Here is a 23,795-nt window from a genome sequence, read left to right as displayed (position 1 = left end):
TCATCAAAAGTGTCATTTCTAGGGTTTTGTGATTTCTACTAACCTAAGTCAACTCTAAATCAAGAAAAACATACTTTAATCTTCAGTTGGAAGTTTTAAGAGTTTAGAAATATGAAGTCAAAATATCTTTTATATTTTCTCATTTTTCTGCAAAGATGAGAAATTTGCTCATATAGCATATAACTCTAAACATTGCAAATGTAGTAATAGAACCTTGCACCTTTCTACCATACCTATATCAGACCTTCTCAACACTGAGGAAATAGCATCATTCCTATTAGCACCCATGTTTAGGTGTCAGCGATTGCTTTCTTCGATTTTATACTTAGGCACTCATCTGTCTGTACCATCACAGTGCTAGAATGCTTTGACAAGTGTGCCATTTTCAACCCCAAATAGTATAAAAGACAAAGAAAAAGTACTTTGTTGTGTCTTTAAGTGAGGTTCTTAGGAAACTCATATAATTAAATTCAATCAAATTGAAATCTAGATCAGACATTGTCAATGTATTCCATTATTTCAATACATAACTGTAGTGATAGTTTGAGCTAGTTAACCTCTATAATTTACATTCTAGATTAGCAAAAATTTAAATAAATTTGATAGTCTCAACTGAGATGCCTTTCTGCTAAATTCTGATAACAGAGAAAAGTACCAAAAAGTATATTGAAGTTTCCCTAAAGTTAAAATGTAATTGAAACATAAAGAATTCACATATATTAAAATAGTTTAGTTTCTCTGGAAAAATTTTTATAAAGTCTTCATATACTTGCATTTTGTAAGTAGTAAATAGCACCATACAGAATTTCTTAATCAGGTATTAAGTGACAATTTGTTTTTTCAGATTGAGACACACATACTTCATAGCAGCTGCACTTGTTTTGGAGTCTAATTGTTCAAGTTAGCATGGTTTGAAATTGAATATCATTGCTTCCAGCACCAGGAAATAGATATGACAAGGCAGAGTATATAAAGAAATACTGAAAGAATGTAACTGAAGTTGAGAAATAGGTTTCAAAATCATTATGACTACCACCTGATGTCTGCGGCCACGATAATTACCAATTAAAGTAGAGATGAAGGAGGAGCTGGGGTCAAAAGGACATCTGCCCCTTCCTCTCTCAGATCTGTGTGATTCCAGGTGAAACAGAGGATCCTTGAAAGAAAACCAGAAAAGCTATTGTGAATGTGCCAACTTTAATAATAATTTAATTGCTCAGATAAAACATATTAAACTGATAATTTACAAAACACATATTCTAAAAAGGGCACCAGTAACATCAATTTATTTGGAAACAAACTGGGTTTTATAAATAATCATATGGGTTTTGCAGATCCATGTGGGTTCTCTCCCTCTCAAAAAGTATGTAGGTAATGAAATGAAAGAAATTTGCAGTTTTTATTATTTGATCAGAGAGTATTAGTTATTCTGAGGTGTGTCAGTTAAATATTCCAAAGGAATTGAAATTTGCTGGAAAAAGGTTACTAAAAAGGTGATTCAATGATAAAAACAGAATTGGGATTTGATTTCAGAAATGCCATTATTGATTTTTTGAATAGTTTGGAAAAGATTTACTTTCAATAATTTGGAATATTTTTCAATCATTTTAATTCTTTATTATATGTTCTTTTTATAAACATCCAAGGTTGAATAATTTAGAGAGCAATTAATGCATAATCACTGCAATATCCATCCTGATACTGCCCTTTCAAAATTTTTTCAATAAATGCTGAGTTCATTCAACTACTATTTCCCTCCTGTCTTATTCTTGTATGTGAAACACAGTCTGGAGAACAAATGTGGCTTCCTGACCCAGAGGTGTCGCTAAACTGATATTTAAGCCAAAAAAGTTTGGCCCATTTAGCTACTATACACAAATTAGGAGAAAGCATAAATGAGAGATGTTTGTGTTCACTTCCCACAGATGATAATTTGCAATGATATGAGAAAAATAGTTTATTCAAATGAAAAAGAATTACAGGTCTGCCCAGCTAACGTTTATGCTGAAGGAGTTTCACCTAAATTTGCAAAACAGACCCACAGCATTATATGGAGGAGGAAGTGACTAAGTGTATGAATGTAATACCTGTTTGCCCCCTTAGTCAGTGCTACTTTGTAAAATATACACAGTAGATAGGGTACACATATTATACTAGTTCTATTATAGTCAAATGTCAGGATCACACAAGCTGATAAAGAGAGATGCTGAGCTGCTTTCTTAAATCAAAATTTTTGGTAGCTTAACTCGATTTTTGGTCTCTCTCTATTGACTTGATGAGGTCATTTTATCTAACAGATATAATTAGACTCCTTAAACACTAAAATTGAAACTGTAAGAGAAAAACAAGCACATTGCTTATTTATTCAAGGAAGTGTAAAACATTCATTTAAATTTCAATGGTCAAGTGGATGAAACAAATAGAAAATGCAAACTGAAAGAATTCTAAGATCAAGAGAATCCCAGAGTTTGTATGAACTGCAGAATTAGATGAAGGAAATGAAGGCACAATTTCTTAGAAAACTCACAGGTTTACCATAAGTAGAAACCATAATCTAGGCTCCTGAGGCTATCATTGACTTATGAATTTCAGTATATATATGTGATATCAAGTATCTGACATATCAGTGTGTTCAACTTTCAACAGAAGTTGATTGAGTCAACAGGAAACTGTATTTGCTAAGAAACCTGTAACCCCAACATTTTGGAAACAATTAAGAGGAAATCAGAATCATCTGGAATTTTTTAGCTATGTATGAGCAAAATTCTGTGCAATATGTAAATATATAAGCCTCTGAAAGGACCTACTCTTTTATAAAACCTCAAATTTGACACTGAGAATATGTGAGCTTTGAATATTAAATACGCATGTACTCTCGGAGATCTATGCCTCAGGTCAAAACTCAGATGTACCCTGACTGAAACCTTCTCACTTTTCTCCAGAAGACCTCAAATACCTTTTTAACATTTATTTGATTAATGGCCAAAAATAGGTCAATAAGTAATAATTTTAAAATAATAAGCAAATGAAATTAAACTTTGCTGGTCTGCTTTTGCATCAGTATTAAAAATCCACATTTTGAATACCTTGAAAATAGGTATTATTTTAATTTTAAAAACACATGTATTCTGTAATTTCTCATTTTTCAGCCCACTAATTGATTTTTTTTTTTAAAGATAAACTATTGGAGCATCCCTGCTTTAGATAAGCACCATTCTCTTTGTGTATAAAGAGAAGAAAGGTCCAAATCTTTAGAGGATACATTCATTTCATCGATATAGGACAACATATGGTCAATAATACTCTAGGAGCCAAATAACGCAAAAATGGTAGACAATATCAAATTAGATGTCGATTGTGATACTTAAGTTTGAAGCCTATTGTACTATGTATTTTGAAGACTAATATTTGTAACAAAAGTAATAGAGTTGATTTGAACACGTGAAAGTTCTGTAATTCCCCTGTCTTATTACTTTGCACCAGCATTCTTTGACCCTGTCCCCAAACTTGGCTGGTGGTTAGATGAACATTTAAATTACCTCATTACAATGTTGTTACATATCACAGAAAGCTCCAAACATCTTTTAATCAGAACATGTCATGTCTTTCCACTGGAGTGTAATATAGGTGATATCAACGTTCTTTATTTGAACAATGGTATGCCTTTAAAAACAGCAACATTATATCTTTGCCTTTTACTTTATTTTTGAGTTATTTAATTAAATGAAGTTGTAACAATAATATGTTGGTCAGTTTTTATAACGTGGGATATTATGACATTTTTACTAAAGTAACATTTGATAGGAAACACTAGTAAAGGGCTGACATTTTTCATGTGAGTAACTTGAGATTCCAAGTATAGCTATAATCATATACAACTTCACCTTAGTTATTATTTTGAGCCCAGCCTCAGTTCTTGATACAACTAACAGTTTCATCACAACTATTCAGTTGCCTGTAACAATTGTGTGAGTGACCTCAATAAATTTCATTTAAGCGCATGTGCAATCATAGCCTGAAAGCGTATTTAGCTGACAGCTTAGAGCAGCTAAACAAAAGCTAATTGTACAATATGAACTTCAAATTATCTTTCACTTACTAAACCAATGCTTTATGATATTGTTAAAAAAAGATCTACGATTAAGGCCAGTCAAACCTAGAAAGAGTTTTCCTGTTTCATAAACATACTAAAAAAATTTCATTTTTACCCCATCGATCTTTATTGATAACAAGTGTAACACTGAAAGGATGATCGCATGAACAATAGGATCATTTCTACTGGAGATCATACAAATACTAAAAACCACATTTCTGGCCCAATGTTGCTGTTCCTCTCAAACCTTTCTGCCATGTCTTCTGAAATCTTTATTTCATAGCAAATAAATCCATAACATCACATTCAATTTGCAACCTGCTTTCAAAACCTCTTTGCCTTAATTGAGTCCTAATTTCCTTAGTAGGCAGAATAAGGGAGCCTCAAAGATGTCCTTGTCATCATTCCTGTAACCTGTAAATATGTTACCTTACATGGCAAAAGGGACTTTGCAGATGTGATCAAGTTAAGGACCTTGAGGTGGGAGGACTACCCTAATTTATCCAGGTTGGCTCAATAGAATCACATGGGTTCTTAAAAGGGACAAGATGTGATGATGAAAGCAGAGAACCAACCAGAGTGACGCAGTGTGAGGAAAATTAGACCCTGTGAACGCTTGCTTTGAAGAAGGAGAAATGGGGCCATAGCAAAGGAATGTGGGTGGTCTCTAGAATCTTGAAAAGACAAGGAAATAGGTTCTCCCCCTATAGGCTCCTAAAGAAATGCAGTGCTGTTGACATGTCAATTTTAGCCCAGTGAGACTCATTTTGGACTTTTCACCTATAGAACTATGAGATAAAAATTATGTTGTTTTAAGCCACTATGTTTGTTGTAATTTTTTACAGCAGCCATAGAAAACTAATACAGCAATGAGTATATTGCTTCCTGCCTAAGTCCTTTTGTCCTTCCAAATGATAGCTCCCTTTATTCCCCATACTCTATAATCCAGGAGACACTATTTCCTCCTACTCCCATGCAAATTGCAAACTATAATACCATAACTCATTCTTATCCAGACTCGTACCACCCTCTCTATGCAATCCTTTAAGCATCTTTGTAGCTGTCACTCACTGACATCTACACCTCCCACCTTCAGTCACTATTTCACAGGGTTCTTCCGTATCCTAAATTCACCATCGTGCCAGATGTCCACGTACCCTTTCCACCACCTGATCTCGTGGTTCCTATCTTTTCAGTGGCACGACCTTCAGAGCCACTACCCTTCAGCAACAACACCAATGCCACACCCCAGAACTTGTCATCCAGTGCAACTGCCTGACCCTTCTGTCAACTCATCACAGCTTCTCACCCTTCCAGCTCCTCCACGTGATTACTCAGAACACTATAAATATTCTTTGACCTCATGCAGGCCTCCAGAGTTAGGACCCTTTTATTTTTTTCTCAAAATATAGCATTCTCTTCCCTTCCTCTCCCCCTTAGTCAGCCCTCACCTCTTTGGGCCATCATTCTTAAAGCTAGGCTATGCATAAATGCTAGAGAACACCATTCAAAACTATCGGTGACTTTGGCTAGCCCTCAGAATTGACGTATAACTGTTTCCCTAGTTATGTCCTTTTGTAATTCCTTTGAGCAGCCATTTACTCAAGCACCCTAATTTACAACCTCTCTGATCACACTCAGCAGACAACTTCACACCTTATGTTTAATGGAGAAAATAGGTTTCCATCATTTATGTAATTATTCAAAAAAACCCTCAATCTTTGTTGTATGTCAGGATCTGAGTCTGAAACTGGAAGCATAGTAATAAATAAAGCCCCAAACCCCATTGTTCTACTGTTCTCAAAAAATTACACAAAATTTTCTCTCCTATTTTTACTGTTTCTGTCTTCAGTATTTGACACTGCTGCCTGCTCTCCGGCATTTATTTAGTTTGTTCCCTTACTACTTATCACCTTGATTTTAACACCAGCCTCTTTCCAAGGTCCCAGCCATCAACTCTCTACTCTGTTGCAAAGAGTTCTTTCTGATACATGACTTTTCTTTTATTTCCCTGGTTAAAATTTTTTATTGACTTCTGATGCCCTCCAGAACAAAGTTTTAAGTCCTTAGGCTTTTATATAAGGGATTTATACTTAGGTACTTTTTAATCTCTGAAATGCTGCATTTGCAGTCTCTGTATCACCATTATGAACTACTTGCAGGTTTCTGAGTATATCTTGTTTGGGCTCATCCAATGTGTTTGGGATAATAATGTCCACACAGTATCAAAAATTCAACACAGACTTTATCACCCCCAGGAATCCTGATCAATCTGACAGCTTAGCTTGTCCTGGTATCCAATACTTTCCCTTTTGCATCCTCCCATATCATCCTATGAATTCCTCTTATATATCATTTACCACCCTGTATTATAATTGTTTGTTAATTTGTCTCTCTTTCCTACTGATTTGTGGAGTTTCCTTGAGGAAACTGTCCAGGTGACATTTATCTCTGAATCTACTGTATTAAATAAAATACCTGGTACAAAATAAGTGCTCAATAACTACTGATTTTGTTTGAATAAATACTACCTTTCCAGAGACAAATTGTTTTCTTATCTCCTTTCTTGTGTGATGTTTGACTATGTTTGACTATTATAGAGCCAAAGCAACTCACTAAAACATAGTTGTGGATGTTGAGTTTAAAGTAGATCATCTATACAAATTATTATGCTATATTGTTCATGCTTTCTTGGGGCTGCCTATATAGCAACATAATGCTTCTATTTTTTTCTATATTTTGATTGCCATTGGCTTTACCAAAATTGATTAGAGTACTATAATAACTAAAGAAAGAATAGATATATTCTTATTTTCCCCAGCTATTCAATGAAAATAATATATATACTTTTAGAATTTATATTGGACTCTTGCCAGGATTAATAAAGTTTCTGATGAATATAACATAATGTAGTATGTCATAGCAGTTATTTAAAATTAAAAATTGAATTACAATGATTTATTTTATCTCTAAATACCTTGTTAATGACAGCATGTAATTTGAAAGTAATGTGGAGGTGTAACACGGAGGTACAGTCATTTGCTACTTGAGGCTTCCCTGTTCCCACATCACCAATTTTTTTTTTCCTTTTGATAAGGTAAAGGTATTCTTTTGAAGCTGTGGTATATGGTCATGAAACTTCAATACTAAATTGAGAGTAAAAACTGAGTTTTTCATTTTTATCAAATAATTGACTTAACAGTAGTTTTTAATAATTTAATTGATCTTTTATTCCTTGATTCAAAAAAGAGCAGTCTTTTTACCTTATGAAGCTAAATAACAAAAAGATACATGGATCCAATTTATCTTAACTCCTCAGGACTCAATATAATACTTTTGCAACTTTATACAACTGAGATGTGAAAATTTTTAAAAATAGAAAAAAGGAAGAAAATTCACCATAAACTGGGTAGTACTAATATTATGATGAAAAGCAGATAGTGTCCAAAGTTGTATTGTTTTGCTTTGCATACATCAAGCTAACTTCAAAATTAAGTATACATTTAAGAATGCAGTTTCTCACATTGAGAATTCCTTGTAGTCTTAAATGCAGTGTTTAATGTAGTGCACAATCCAATAAGATACTAAAAAGTGAGTAATATAATTTTCTTCCATGAAATAGGATTCAGCAGCCAAACCAACTTTGAGGCATGATGACATTGTCAATGACCCCAAAGCAATCGTGTTTATGGTTCAAGCAATGTGTAATGTTGGTGTTTAACCCTATTGAGAATGTTGGGCAGTACTTACACTGGCTTTCCATTATCTATGTTTTAACAGCTGGAATTTCTGCCTGAGTAGCGTGGTTTAAATTTACAAGGCATCGCTAGTATTAACACATGGGCTGCGGTGTGATATGGAGAAATTTTTCAGTGGCTCCTTCTGTGCTTGAGAGTAAGCAGGACATCTAGTTTACTACTATGGGAGGATCAATGTGTTCATCAGAAAAATGTCTCTAAAGTATAAATGGTAGATCCCTTCAGGGGAGTTTTCCTCTTGAAGCCTTGAGGGGAACCCAGCAAGAACTGCTATAAGCTGTTTTCAATAGGTGTGAGCTATTGCATATCAGGTGTTAAATGTGATGCCAATTCAATAAAATGAGAGTTCCCCATTAATAAATAAGCTTCATGAACTAAAGCTCTTTTGCTTGTCCTCAGTGAAACTGGGATATTCTGAAAGATGTCAGAAGAAAACTAAAATATTACAAATACTATAGGATAAAACAAATAATTTATTTTATTGGCTATTTCTACTGGTTAGAGAATAAGTAGTAAAATGTACAAGGTTCATTACACATATTTCTGTCAACAATAGAAAACAGGCAAAAATGTACTTTTGATACATAAAGTGCATATTCTAAACATTTAATTCTTTATTTTATTTTTTTTTTTTTGAGATAGAGTCTCACTTTGTTGCCCAGGCTACAGTGAGTGTCGTGGCATCAGCCTAGCTCACAGCAACCTCAAACTCCTGGGCTCAAGTGATCCTCCTGCCTCAGCCTCCCGAGTAGCTGGGACTACAGGCATGCGCCACTATGCCCGGCTAATTTTTCTATATATATATTTTTAGTTGTCCATATAATTTTTTTCTATTTTTAGTAGAGATGGGGTCTCGCTCTTGCTCAGGCTGGTCTCGAACTCCTGACCTTGAGCGATCCACCCGCCTTGGCCTCCCAGAGTGCTAGGATTACAGGCGTGAGCCACCGCGCCCGGCCTAAACATTTAATTCTTTACGTAACTACTTAATAATATGTATCACAAATTAATTTTGAATAAGATTCACTCTACCATGTGGTTTTTTCTTCTGCAATAAAAATATTTATTAAAGAATAATTAACAGCTTTCCCAGAAACTGTATAAATACACAAGCAAAAAATGTACAAAAAGGGAGTAAAATTGTAAGTAAATATTTTGAATTTCAGGCTAACAGTTTTGCTAATTTTAATTTCTTTTTAAACATTTTTCTCTAAAAAATGTTACATATGTATAATACTTTAAATTTTAAATATTTTTTTATAGTTGAGGAATAAGATCAGGGTGAGGCTTTGCAAGTCTCAAGCAGTGTCCTCTGACTTCTGGTTCCATATTCATTTTACATTAAACCCACTCTACCTATCATTGTAAATGGAGGGCGGCGGTATATGAGTTTGTGTTACTGGGTATGGTTGAGTGTCTTTTAAAAGGTATTTAATGCATAATCAAGGTCCAAAAGTGTATATAAGATTTTTTCAAATAAGAAAATCTTTATTATTTATTAAATTGCATGTTCAAATGTTTATAAGGATTTTAATATCATTGGATAGTTCTTGATGCTACTAAAATTTTTAAAAAATACACTAAGCATATAAATATATATCTGAGTAAAATTTCTAACTCAGTTGTCCCTGAATTTTTTAATAAACACTTGTTTAAACCCATATTTGAAGACAAAATCTTTTCCTTTGTGTATCCTCTAATCATTACTTCTGTATTCCACGTTCTTTCCCCCACTAAGTGACCTCACCTCATGCCAATATTGCAACTCACACACTTCCCCTCCTCCAACTCTTTTAAATTCCACACTGATAGCTCTGGCTACTGGGTATGTATGCCAGATGTCCTAAGAGTATTTGAAGCAAATACCCTTTAAACTTTATTCTGTTTTCCTTAAGCCTGTTTTTACTAGAAAAACAGCATCATTGTTTGCCGCCTACCTCTTGCTCATCACCTTCTCAAATATAATCATGACACCCTCCTTCTCAAAAACCTGTGCTTAATAATACCCATAGCTTTTTGATTATTAGGAAAAGGGAATTACATTAGTTTTTTTCCCTCCACCACTAACTCCTACTTATCCATAAGAAAATGCTGTTTAAAAATGCCTTCACTGAAGAAAAAATGACTTTGCCAATTATTCAAAATTCCTCCAAGCAAAGCTTCTTTCACAGACTATACTATGTATCTCTTGTAGCGTTGTTTGTATTTCGCTGTGATTATGTATTTATGGATAATTTAACAAATCTGTCAGAAGTCTACTATGTTCCAAATATTCAATCAATATTGAATATAGAAAGTATGATGCATGCTATTCCTTTTTTTTTTTTTTTTTTTGAGACGGAGTCTTGTTCTATTGTACTGGCTAGCGTGCTAGAACAATTTGTTCATTAATAAGGATAATAACTACAAGAGATTAAAATAAATGTAAACACGCCTAAGAATATAAACAATTGAATGTCGGCAATATGTGCTGGAAATATCCTGTGAGGCCACATTAGAAAATGTCATATTATAATTAAATATCTACTTCTGAGATTAAGAAAAGAAATTCAGTATTTTAATTATTTGAAAGAACAGCACAGGCAGTCTTGTTATGGTTGTAATTTTAGCATTGGCTCTGATTTGGATTCATTCACCTATAATCATCTGTGTTTGATTTTTTAAAAAGTCAAATTTAATGTGATAGAAAATTCATCACATATGGCTAGTCAATATCTACCTGGACCACCAAGTGAATCTGACTTTAAATTTACAATTCATATAGAAATTGATAGAGCATTCTGTAAGTTAATTAAGTAGTTTACCTAGAATCTGTTTACATAAACACATTATATTAATATTATATTTAAAGCCAATCTATATTTAAAAAGTAGAATAAAGTCTTATAGTAATTGGCATCATGGATATCATAATTGGCATCTAGACATCATAATTTCAGTTGTTTAGTAAACTGTAAAGAACTTTAATGGATGTGATAATGATTGGCTATTTTTTAACAGTTATGAACATGCTATCACTGTATAGATATTTTAGGACAAATTTTGTAGAAAACAATAATAGTAAATATTCATTGTAAACAGGTTTTAAACTTCTGATACTCTCTATGCACTGCATGACAGGGCATAGCATATTCAATACGCCATTGGGTTAAACTATCTTAGAAAAAATATATGGTATACATATAATTTAGATATGTATAAATGATTATAATAAAAGCATTTATATATTTTAATATGTAAAATCATATGGGAGAATGTTAGAATAATAAACATTTATACTTTCAAAAATTTAACTGAAGCATAGAGGTAATTATTTAGACATTTAGACATGGCAAGAATAGAACTATCTTGACTCCAAGTTAGCTTTAGGATCTGGATTTTCTGTTCTGTACTGCTCCGCCTGTCCACCTTCTCTGGGTTTGACTGCTTTATTGTTATTCTGACCACACAGAATGGAGCAAAAATCAAAATTCTTTTTTGGGGACAAAGAATCTTTTTATAAAACCATGAATATCTACTCTTCATGGGAAGGAAGTCATAGTCCCTTTTTAGTATGCAAAAAGTTTTCAGAATAATTCTTCAGTTCTAAATTCCTTATTCCCTTTTACTTGGACACATTTGACAACTCCTCAATCCTATGAGTGTTCCTATTGCAGACTGAGTCATACATGATCACAAAGAATCACAGTGCTATGTGGAGAAGAAAGAAAGGAATTGCTGGTAAAAGAAAAAATAAATTCACAATCTGCACAGTAAGAACTGGACAGCTGCAAGGGAAAGGACGCTGTCTGTAACAGCCGATTTGTCACTCAGCCCTGGCTGAAACCATACAGCTCTTGAAGTTAATAGTGTCAACAAAGAAAATTTTGGAAAATAAGGTTAATGGGCAAAGTCTTTCATGATTGTCACAGGAGTCTAGGTTAAAGGCTTCTTGGTTTTTTACGAGGGAAGGAAGAAATGTGTATATGAGAAAACGTATTTATATTATAGTATCTTATTATATGCTTACAAAGGAATATTATTTCAAAATTATTTTTAAACTTGATAATTTAATCATTTCTGATTTCATGATTCCCAGGCCATAGCCTAACCTATTATATACTTGAAATGGAAAATCCTGCGTCACGGCATGGTCTTTAGTGTGGGAACACATTTCCCGCCTTTCTTCTTGCTTCTGATTCCTCATTTTATCAAAACACAAAAATGAGCTTGTATTATAGAAGTAAAAGGGACATGATAACATCCTTAACATGTTTTCTTGTATGATTATTCTGAAGGCTTGTGCCTCTAGATATATACCAGAATAGAATAGAAATATATAAAACTCAGGAACCAGGTAATGAACATGTTTTACTGGAACCACATGATTGGTGGTAAAAGAATGCAGAATAAACACAGAGTCTAACATAAGCTCCATCTGACATCATTTTTTCAACTCAGTATGCACTTCACTAGTCTGTGCACAGCAAATGTTACTTCTGGTAGGTTCTGCAAATGGTAATTTCTGCAGAGCACTTTACAAGATAAAAAAATGCTTTTTTTCTAAATGTTTTATCAAAAATATTAAATCTAAGAATGTAAATGCACAGTGATCCTCCATAGAACATCAGAGAACAGAAACTGTTTTCTGGGCTCAACATAGGAAAGTACAATTAGTATGATGAGTGCCTCATTGTGAAAATCCATATAATAAGATGTATACTGCTATGAGAACAGGAGAATATTGGAGCTTAATTCTTGCCCTGGGGATGGTAGGATGGTCTGAGTTGGGAGACAGTGATGATATTCCGGGATGTTTTTTCTAAGGAAACAAAGCACCTGTTGGCTAAGATTTAATACTAGGAACACTTTCTATCGGTGATATTGTGGTAAACACATTGCTCATCTATTTATTGCATGGTTATTGCATCCTTATGAGACAGATAATTTTATCCTCATTTTATGAATACGGTTTTTGAGACTCCAAGATATTAAGAAATATGTCCAAACTTGCATAGCTACTAACAGACAGATGTTATTCCAAAGTTTCTTAATCATACTCCGCTATAACAGAAAGACATTCTAGAAGGAGAAAAAAGCATTTTATTCAAGACTTAGGTAAAAGGGTGGGTAGGAGAGCAGTGAGTATCCCAGATTGACTGTAGCCAAACACACACAGCAAAAGTTTACTAAGCAGGAGGGAGAGAAGAACAAGAAAGTACATTAAAGCCAGACTGTGAGAGGCACCGGCTATCTGAAATACAGTCTTTGGACTCTTCACTCAGTGTGCACTCAATCATGAATGTTTTGAAGAGACTTATTGATTGGCAAGATTAGTTTGACAGCAGAGCTTATAGCTAGATTAAAAAGCAAGTGAAAACAGTAAGAAAGCCAGTGGAGGCAGTCAAGGATAATAATGGTTCTTGCCCGAGGAATAGAAAAGAAATAGATTGGAAAAGTAGTTTATAGATACAGCCAAAAGGATTTTGCTACTGATTCAAAATCCCTTTTGGGGGAAAAGTTAGGTTACAAGTGAGGTGTTAAGCATGAGTGAAAAGAAAAAGAACTAGAAGCACAGTAGAAATGAAAGAAAAAAATAATTTTTATGGAAACATGATACATTTCATATTAGGAATGTGATTTGGCAATTTGGATGCTTTGGAAATGATGGCAGGAAATAATAAGAACTTTGATATAGGATATCAAAAGATATGTTAGGACTTAAGAATTCAGATTTCTGAACCAACACACGATGACAATGGTTGATGCCACTGGAGAAATGAAGAAAATAAGTGCAAAAAGGAAAGATGTGAGGACAATGCTGCTGCTGTTGCCACTGCTGGGGCTGCTGCTGCTGGTGATGATGATGGTAGCTGACATTACACAACATTTATTATTTCCAAGCACTATTCTAGGTGATTTATTCATATTAAATTCTCACAACAGCCCTATATGTCAGGTACTATCATAAGTTCCATTGCATGGAGGAGGACACTGAAGCACAAACAGGAGGAATGACTTGCCCCATGTTATACAGCCAGTAGGATACTGAGATTTCAAGCCTATGGGTATTGGAATATTCATACATATACACACACATATATACACAAACTCACATTATATATGTATATATAAAGTCAATAGCACCGCTAAGCCATTGTCATCAGTATGAGTTGTGGTCCTTCTACAGAGAGAAGAAAAGGTCTGCAAGGCAACCCAAACTGGTGGTAGCTTTGTCTAGAGAAAGGATTGAGATTGGGGAAATGTTCAAGGAGTACTTTCAATTTGTCTGTTCTTTGAATGCTTTACAAAAAGGAAGGCAATGACTTGCATCACTATAAATGCATAAAGCAATATCATTACTTACAAATTAAATCAAGGTATCATTATGGAGGAAATATAGAATGTAAATAGATAAAACTGAAAATAGTGATTTTTCATAATCCCAATATTTAGAGATAAACACTGTTGGAGCTGTGTTAAATTTCCCTCCAATGTTTATAGCATCTTTCATATCGTTTCCCAAAGAACTCATGTTGTATCAAATTTTACTTACCAGTCAAACAAATGATAAGATATGGCATTTCCATTTCTTAGTAAATACTTTTAAATCACTTTTCTATCTCCTGTGCTATGATATTTTAGATGCCAAACCCTTCTTTAGACCTGAGGTTTGCTGATTTTTATTCAGACATCACTGAAACAAAGAGATGTCTGCCAGGCTTGGTTTTGTTGGGAAACAGGTGAATAATTTTCTGTTTAACTATCTCACTTGGCTCCTTTACTTTTGTCCTTTCACATATTTAGCCAATGTAAATTCATATGATCTCAACAGTGATTTAGCCACCTAAGGAAAGGGATGGGAATCTTATGGAATGTCCCAAAAGAAAAACACCATTAGTACAGGGTTTACTTATTTGTTATTTTTCTCTTTTTTTCTTCCTATGTTTGCTAAAACGGCTGGCTGCACAGGGGGTCAGGTTTTTGTTTGTGTATTTTTGTTTTGTTTTATAATCTTTTTACATATAACTTTATGCTTAGGCAAAATGCATCATGTACTGGCCCCTCTCTCTGATGCTCCTGGCAAGGTCCTGAGCATTTGCCAGAACTGCTCTGCTTCCCACGAGGAGGTACTGCTCTGTCAGGTAGTGCTACTTGAACTTCAGCATTTTCCTCCTTCTAATGCTGCATCATAGCTAATAAAATATCCTTGTACTTTCTAGCACATGGAAGCAACTTTCCTCCTCAGTAGCTTATGCTAATGCAAGTTTTCCCTTTTGGTAAAATCCTTTTAGTTATTCAGAAAATCAGCAAAGAGGTGGTTCTTAAGAGTTAGAGTGAGTAAGTATGTATATCAGTTTGGAACGAATCAAAAGACAAAGCAATGATACAATAAGTTAAACAGGGTATGTTTAACACAAACAATTATTAAGTAATGCTAGGAGAATAAATATCAAGATGAACCAAGGGCTGAGTAAGAACAAACTTGGAAGGAACATAAGAAGGGAAGACCTCACTGAAGAATGGGTGGTTGCATCCCACTGGATGGTGGAGAAGCTTATGGTGTTGCCAGGTCAGTGACAGTTCACATTTCCTGGGCAAGCAAAACAACCATCAAGGTTACAAAGAGAATCACACATGCACAGGGCATTAGGGTACTGCTATGGGTGCCACAAGAATGTAGAATTAGAGAGGCTCCCCTCTGAGGAATCTAGCACATTTGCATGGCTTGGTAATGGGTGGCTTACTAGATGGTCAGCACCCATCAGGGGCCCATGACCTGTGCATGCACAGAGCTGAGGAAAGGGTGTTGAGCACAGCAATCTGGACTGGCTGGGGCTCAGACACGTGCATTCGTGGGCTCCCATGCTGCCTCTGCCTGAGGTGACAGCTGCAGCCAAATGCCAGAGAAAGTTGTGTCCAGCAGGCACCTAACACTGAAGAAAACCCCAGGGGCTGAACAATGGAGAAAAGGTGTACTCTCCAGAGCCTGGTGAAATAGTCACACCAAGAACAAAGCCATCCCCTTCCTTCAGGAATGCCTCTCTACACCATCTAGTAACAAAGCTTAAGTCGTGTGTATTTAAAGGCAACTGATTGGGACTAATTACATCTGATTAGGGAATCCCTTCCCCTTTGTCCTAACATAACCTAATCATGGGAATGATATCCCATCACCTTCGTCATGTCTGTTGGGTAGAAGCAAGGTACAGGTCCTGCCCGCTCAAGCAGAGGGAATCATACAATGGCGTGGATCTGTGAGGGCCAGCTCGGAATGTGTACTAACAAAAGCTGCATTCTTAATAATCACCAAAAACTTGAAATGACCCCAAAGTTCTCAATGGGTGAATGGATAAGCAGACTATGAGACATTCACACTGTGGAATACTACTCAGCAATAAAAGGGAACTAACTATTGATAAACATAATCACTTGGATGCATCAGAAAGCTTTATGCTAAGTGGTAGAAGCTAATGTCAAAATTTATCTACTGCATGATTCCATTTAAATGACATTCTCAACAAAACCATTGGGACACATAACAGTTTAGTGGTTGCTAGGGTCTGGGGAAAGAGTCAGAGAGTATGACTGCAAATTCTGTTAGTGGTTACCAAAATCTATGCATTCATGAAAATTAATAAGATAAATTTATCCAATAAAAGTGAATTATACTAGATATAAAATTAAATAATAAGATTTAAAATAAGACTTCAAAAGAAACAAAGAATTTTATCTATTTTTATGTTCCTACCAGAAGGAAGTATGAAGAGGTCCTGAATTCAGAAGTTCACACTTAACAATATATTTCAAATTTTTATTTTCATAGAACAAAATGATAACTATTTTTGCATTAGTTTGATTATAATGAGCTTGTACATTTTATATATGTAGTAGCATATGTACTTTTTTGCAAATTTATCTTGATATCTGTTTTCCATTTATTGTTATTGGTATTTTTAATGCTTTATTAATATGCTTCAGAGTTTAGAATATTATTGTTAATCACATTGCAAATGGTTCCTCATTGTGTGACTTATGTGGTAAATCTATTTATGATATATCTGTAAATACAGAAGTTTTTTTCTTTAATTACCTAACCTAATCCAAACATATCATTAGTTTCCTTTTGCTTTTAAATTCTTACTGATTTTTTTCCTCTCCTGCTGAGGAACAGAAAAATTAATAACAAGTGTGTTCTTATAATTATCTCAATGCTTGATAATTTATCTCTTTGATTAAATCTGGAATTTAGTGTGTTAAGGGAAGCTTTTTTTGTTTTAAAGATGGAGGCAGAGCATGTTTGTTTTTAGAGACGTATATAGGCCCAAAAGATCCAGTCTACAGCACTAATGAAAACAGAGTTGACCTGGCTGAGCCTGGAAAATGGCCTAGTTTGGAAAGAAAAATCAGGATAGAGCTGACAGACAGATAACCTAGGACAGTAACAAGGAGTCATAAGTGTGGTGAGGGTACAGATGTGAAGGATGGGGGAAACCACAAGGGAATTACAGAGAGATGAGACTGTCAGTGCAGAGGCCCATGGCTTTGACAACTGCATGATGGTAAAGCCAGAAAGAGTGACAAAAGATGCAGTCAAGAGAGTAAGGTTGACACAGGAAAGAGACATTCAGTGACTGCCCATGGCATCAGTAAATTCAGGAAGAGACAGGGTAGTGGGACACCTTTGTGCAGAATACATGCTGACTTAGAGACAGAATATTGAATTGAAGAAAGGGATAAAACCAGAAGTAGGAGCCCAAGGGCTGGACTAGAGTTTATGATCAAAAATCCAAACCATTAGAACCTTAAAAAGTTCCCTGGGGATGCACTTCTGATACAAAAAGTGTCATCATCATAATAAACCATCACAGTTATATGAGCTGCCATAGGTCACAGCAGCAGCATAGCAGGACGGACTAGGTACTGCCTCCCCTGACATAGTCAACCAAGGCTTTGTTAATTTGAGCTAAGCAGAGGTTTATTTGCACAGCAGGATACATAGCCTACAACTGATACCAACTGAGGATACAGGAAGATTATTAGGGTTGAAATCAAAACGGTTTACTAAAGAGATAATATAAGAGGAAAAAATTTTAAATGGTAATTTATAACTTAGCAGTAGGATGGAAGAAGAAACAGTCAAAAAGTAATCCAGAAAGTTGGAAAGATCATCATATATACATATGTTTGTATTTACATACACTTATATGTATACTTGTATATATGTGATCTTGAATTTTCAATAAGTATTGATTTTATAAATTCAAAAAATATTGAAAGAATGTTTAAATGTTTGATCATACCTAGGCTTGAATTTTAAAAATCAACCCAACACTCAATTCTACTCACATATTTCATTGATTAATATTAATTCAACAACTAATTAAAGGTCTGGCAAATAATAGGCTGTAAATAAGTATGTTAAGTAAAATAATGAGCCTGACATAGATGCTTATTATATATTTTTAGTGAATGATTTCAATGGCTACTGCCAGGATTATGTTGGGCCATGTAGACACAGAAGTAGAAATGACAGTCTCTTCCCTAGAGATGCTCTGGCATTCATTAATAATAATTCATAATTAAGTCTTAAGTCCAATTAAAATCCAAAGGAAAAGTAATTAACTTCACCTGGTAGAGGTCAAGATAATCATCATAAAGGAAGTGAACTATGATGTAAGTTTTGAAGGATGATTTGGAATGTTCCAAGCAGAGAATAAGGATAAGAGTTTTTCAAGTGAAGGGATCAGCATAAGCAAAGACATAGACAAGTGAGAGAAAACAATGTCTTTGAAACATGGCACAAAATCTTGTGCTTGTCTCGTTGGTCTCTTTCTTTGGACAAGGGGAGGCATGAAGGTCATGTAGGATCTATCTCCTCCTCTTATCATGGAGAGTCTCCCTCCTTTGTCAACCTGAATGTTCAGGGTTTTAATATTAAAGGAACTATTATCTTACCTTACATTGTCTCTAGGAAATTACTTTATAGATTAATGTCCAGTAGGCATAGAAAATGTGAATGTAGAGTTCTGAATAGATGTCAAGAATGGGGAAAAGATTTGGAAGTCAGCAAACAGATAACAGATAAAGCCATGTGAAGAAATAAGAATATCAAGGAAAGCAAGCAATGTAGGAAAACATAGACCAAGGGTAGAATTCCTGCCATCACCAACATTTAAAAGGCTGGGAGGGCAGAATAGTCAGCATTTTAAAACTATGGAGAAAATATAGTCCTAAAAACTAAAAGAACTTCTATATGAAAATTACAAATACTGTGAAATACAGCAGAGAGGTAGCTCAGGACGATGAGTTAGGGAAGATATACTTATGTGGCATCTGGAAGGTTGTGAGTAACAATAACAAAGTCAATTCTGTGAAGTGACAGATGCACCTTGAGTTGAAGAGTAAAAGTGGAGGAAGTGAGATGGCAAGTACAGACTGCATGGCAAGACATTTTGGTTTGTTTTATAATTTTTATTTTGGAATGGAGAACCCTAAAACATTTTTGTATGCTGGAAGGAAAGAGAGTAGAAAGAAAAGGAATGGATATTTGGTGGATTAAAGTAATAAAGAAGGAAAGAGATGTGATCAAAGGCATAGGCAGAATAAATAATCTTAGAAGAGTGAGGTCTTCATCTGAGAAAGGGGGAAAGAGAGCATCAGATATTTAAATTTGGAAGTGGAAAAGAGGGGGAAGTTATGGACTTTTACTTCATGGCTTCCATTTGCTTTTTTAAATATGGAGATAGTTCAAATGATGAGAGTTACGAACTATGAAGGCAGATTTGGAGACTTAATGTGAAAAAAAAAATAGCATCTTACTACATTCCGGTCCCAGAGCAGCTGCTTTCCCATATACGATGTCAGTAAATCCATGCAACTCTGGCAAGCTAGGTATTAAAATAGACTTAAGTTTATAGATGAGGAAAGTGAAGCTCAAAGAGGTTAAGTATTAATTCCAGGTTGCACAGCTAGTGAGTAGCAGAATCCCGTTTGATATGTCATCTGTCCAGTCCCAAAGCTTGTATTCTTTCCACTACATTAAACTACTCCCATCTAACCTCCAGAATAGTAGTGACATGGACAATGCCAAGAGTTAATTGAGGACTGAAAAAGATTGACCACATGTATATTGGCACATCTGAATAACAGTGAAGACATCCTACAATTGTCTCTGATGATATTCAGCAGTTTCAGAACAACAATGGAGAAAGTAAAAGGTTCGAATGAACCCAGGTTAGTAAATTATAAAGGTGGATATACAAAGTAGTTTGTGGTAGGGTTTTATGAATATCACTGCAGTGAGGTCTCTACTGTGTCAAGATAAAAGTAAAATTGGAAGAAGTTTGAAGGACTGACAAAAGAAGATGTCTACTGACAGCTGAAGTTCAAGTTGAGAGAAAGAGTGGAAGAGCAGTGGAAGGTGTAGATTCATGCAGAAGATGTCTGCATAGACACAATTATTACCATCATTAAATTCCTTACATGGCATTTCATAGTTTTACAAAATATGTTAATATAGTATGTCATTTTGGAAAACAGCATAATGGAAACAACTTGGCCTTGGACCATGAAGCCCATGTTTTCTGCATACTACATAACCTTAAGAAGTCACTTAACTTCTTACTTTCCTCATTTGCTAAATTAGAACATTAATTCTTCCTTTGTGAGAAGTTATGAGCATCAAAATAAATGAACAAAAACATCTGGCCCATGGTGTGTACTCAATACGTAATAGCTATGTTTATTAAGATTCTCATAATTGGAATAATTTGATTCTTACCATAACACTGTGAGGTAGACAATATTATTTCATTTGTATATAATTTTAAATTTAGCAGATGCCTTCTTATCTCATTTTGCAAACAACAAAATGGGGGATTGGAGAGAAAAACAAATTTCCTGAGGAGGTTGAGCTAGGATGAAACTACAGCTTTTTAATTTTGCTCCAGAATTTCATTCTAGAAAAAAAAACTAAATCTACATATTGATCAATCAATCAGTTTAGACTACAAAGTCTGTCAAATGGTTCAAATATGAGAATATGGATGGACACATAAAACTACATTTAACATTTTTCATCTTAGAAGGAAAGTCCCTACTGGAGAAAAGAGAAAGATGGACAAAGAAGCTTTTTTATTTACTCCAAATGCAAAATAGAAGAGAGAGTTAGGAAGAGAGTTAGAAAAACTGGGGGCATATGTGCACTTCAGTGGCAGAGAAGATGCAGTTAGTGTAGGAAATGCTGAAGAGAGAATAATGAAGTCAGTAAAGAAAGTATGGCACGGTGGCCAAAGTGTTAAGTGCCCTGCCAAATGATGTATGTCCCAACAATAGGATAACAAAAAGGCTCCTTTCTCTTTGAGGCTCTTATATTACCTCTTTCTTCACTTTCTTGTAGGAAACGATGTTGATAAACAGCACATTAAAAGTACTGCTTTCCTATCAATCTCCTCCACTTTTCTTTCTTATCTTCCTCTAGCCAGCTGTTTCATCTATGCAAACACCAAAATATAGTTGCCAGGAAAATATATCCATAACAATGTAGAATTTGGAAGGTTAACACAATCACTGAGTAAAATTAGAGTTTACCTACATTTAAAAAATGTTTTAATTTCCATTTGGAAAGTAAAAACCTGACAAAATTCAGCTTGCCAGCCTGGAATAAGCAAGCCATTTTAATCAAGCCAATATTTTAATTAGGCCACCAAATTTAACTCAATGTACATCTGTTCTATATCATGTCCATGAATTAGCAATGTAGCATGTGACTGAATTTATAACTAATTTAACTTGACTACACTAGTAAGATTCAAGTTAGTGTGAAGGAGTCAGTGTATTACTTAATCACCTAATGTTACCCAAATGTCTTAGTTAAAATATTCTTAAAAACCAGGCTAGCATTTTTTCTTCTTAGAGTCATTAAGTTTTAATAAATGTCAAATATACCTTTAGAGTTACAGAATGTTGACATCTTAAGGTATAATTTTTCAAAATTTCTCCAGATAATTTTAACAGAATATTTAAAAACTGAATCTATTTGATATCATTTCCAGCCTAAAGCAGGCTAATGTAACCACTACAAAAATTCCACCATTATTCAATAGCCATCATATAAGGAAAAGAAATCAACCAGTTGCCACAGTATTATAAATATGAAAAGTGATGAACTATGATAATAAATTTTTTGCATGAGGCGTGGAAGTCCACATGTAGAAAGTCTCTGCTTTTTCTTTGTAATTGGCTTATTGTGGACACTGTCAATATATTGTTAATGCCTCTTATATAGAGAATTATGTTACAATTATATCTCAAAACTCAAAGATGAAAAAGTTAAAATATCTACTTTTTATTACTACTGACTTTATTCCTGAGATAATTTTTATATGTATGATTATTTTAGATTTTAAAATATTTTATATTTTGTATTCATATTTTATATTTTATTAAATTAATATACACATATAAATTTAATTTTCAGTACTGACTCTGTGAAGACAATATTATTGAAATCTTTGTAACATATTTAGTTAAATTACAGAGACAAAATGAAAACCCAGGTATTCCTGAATTCTAAAAGCTTATGCCATTAACTTCTACTCACTTCCATACTAATAAGAACTATATAACACACCTTTTTTTTCCCTTAATTTACCTTGACTATCAAGAAGTTCAATATCATAATCAAGAAATGTTGGTTTTATTCTCCTTGTTTCTCTTTTCTCACCATCTCCTTATATATATAATTCAATTGTTCTCTTCCACAATTTTCCCTCAATTTTAGTTTGACCCTTGCATTAAATTTTCTATCTGTTTTAAATGGCAAGAGAAAGGAGTATAATAGGAATTATCTTTCTCTGATTATTTTCTCTATGCTGAATACGGAACTGGATATTTTACATTTTCTCCTTCATAAAATCCCCAAACAAACCCATTTGGCAAATGTCAAACTGCTCTTACCTGGCATCTGAAGACTTCAACTCAAGAGTAACTCAAAAATCCTAAGCCTCAATGAGCTTATGAAAAGGGGTTCAACTCCCTTAATCATCAAAAAAATGAAAATTAAAACCAGAATGTGAAACCACTACATACCCATCAGAATGGCTAGAAAAAAGATTGGCAATACCAAGTATTGTCTGTGGAGTGTGGAGTAACTAGAAAACTTATACACTGCTGGTGGGCATAAAATTAGTGCAATAACTGGAAAACAGTTTGATTGTATTTACCAAAGGTGGACATATGCATCTTCTGTGACCAGCAATTCCTTTACTAGAAATACTAAGCAAAACCATATGCATATTTTTACCAGAAGACATGGACAAGAATGCCCATAGCAGCATAGTAACAGCACAATAGCTATAAACAACCTAAATGATCAGAAAAAGGAGAATGGATAAATAAATTGAAGTATATCCATATAAAGAAATACAATAGAGCAATGAGAATGCATGAACTACAACTACACACAACATAGATGGATCTCAGTGTAATTATTGAGCAAAATAAGCTAAACACACAAAAAATATATGATGTATTATTCCACTTATATAAAATTCTAGATGAGGCAAAAGTGACCTATGTTGATAGAAATCAGAATAGTATTTATTCAAAGAGGGATAGTGACTGGAAAGGGAACCAGCACAGATTCTGGGGTGCTAGTTTCAATTATTTGATCTGGATGCTGGTTGCACAGATGTGTTCAATATTTGAAAATTAATCACAAGTACATTTTTTCAGCTGTATACTTTTCTTTCTTCATTTTATAAGTTAACAAAAAAATGGACTTAAAGAATGACTCTGCTCTTTATATTTTGTTTAATTTATGCTCTAAAGCTGCGGTCCCCAAGCCCCAGGCCATGGACCAGTAGGGGTTTGTGGTCTGTTAGGGACTGGGCTGCAGAGCTCCCCCAACCCTCACCGTCCCCATCCATGGAATCATTGTCTTTCTTCCATGAAACTTAGGAAATG

General features: G+C 34.4%; 1 protein-coding gene across 1 annotated transcript in view; it reads right to left on the bottom strand.

The window, feature by feature from the left end:
* The window catches only part of SEMA3E (semaphorin 3E), a 100,493-nt gene that overhangs the window by 45,730 nt on the left and 30,968 nt on the right, over positions 1 to 23,795 (bottom strand). Inside the window, exon 4 of the mRNA XM_069462172.1 lies at positions 1,063 to 1,156. Coding sequence (XP_069318273.1) covers positions 1,063 to 1,156 — 94 coding nt within the window. The remainder of the gene's footprint in view (positions 1 to 1,062; positions 1,157 to 23,795) is intronic.

The sequence above is a fragment of the Eulemur rufifrons genome, chromosome 29, assembly GCF_041146395.1.
Source record: "Eulemur rufifrons isolate Redbay chromosome 29, OSU_ERuf_1, whole genome shotgun sequence".
NCBI classification, from domain to species: domain Eukaryota; kingdom Metazoa; phylum Chordata; class Mammalia; order Primates; family Lemuridae; genus Eulemur; species Eulemur rufifrons.
This window is presented reverse-complemented; position numbering and strand designations above follow the sequence as displayed.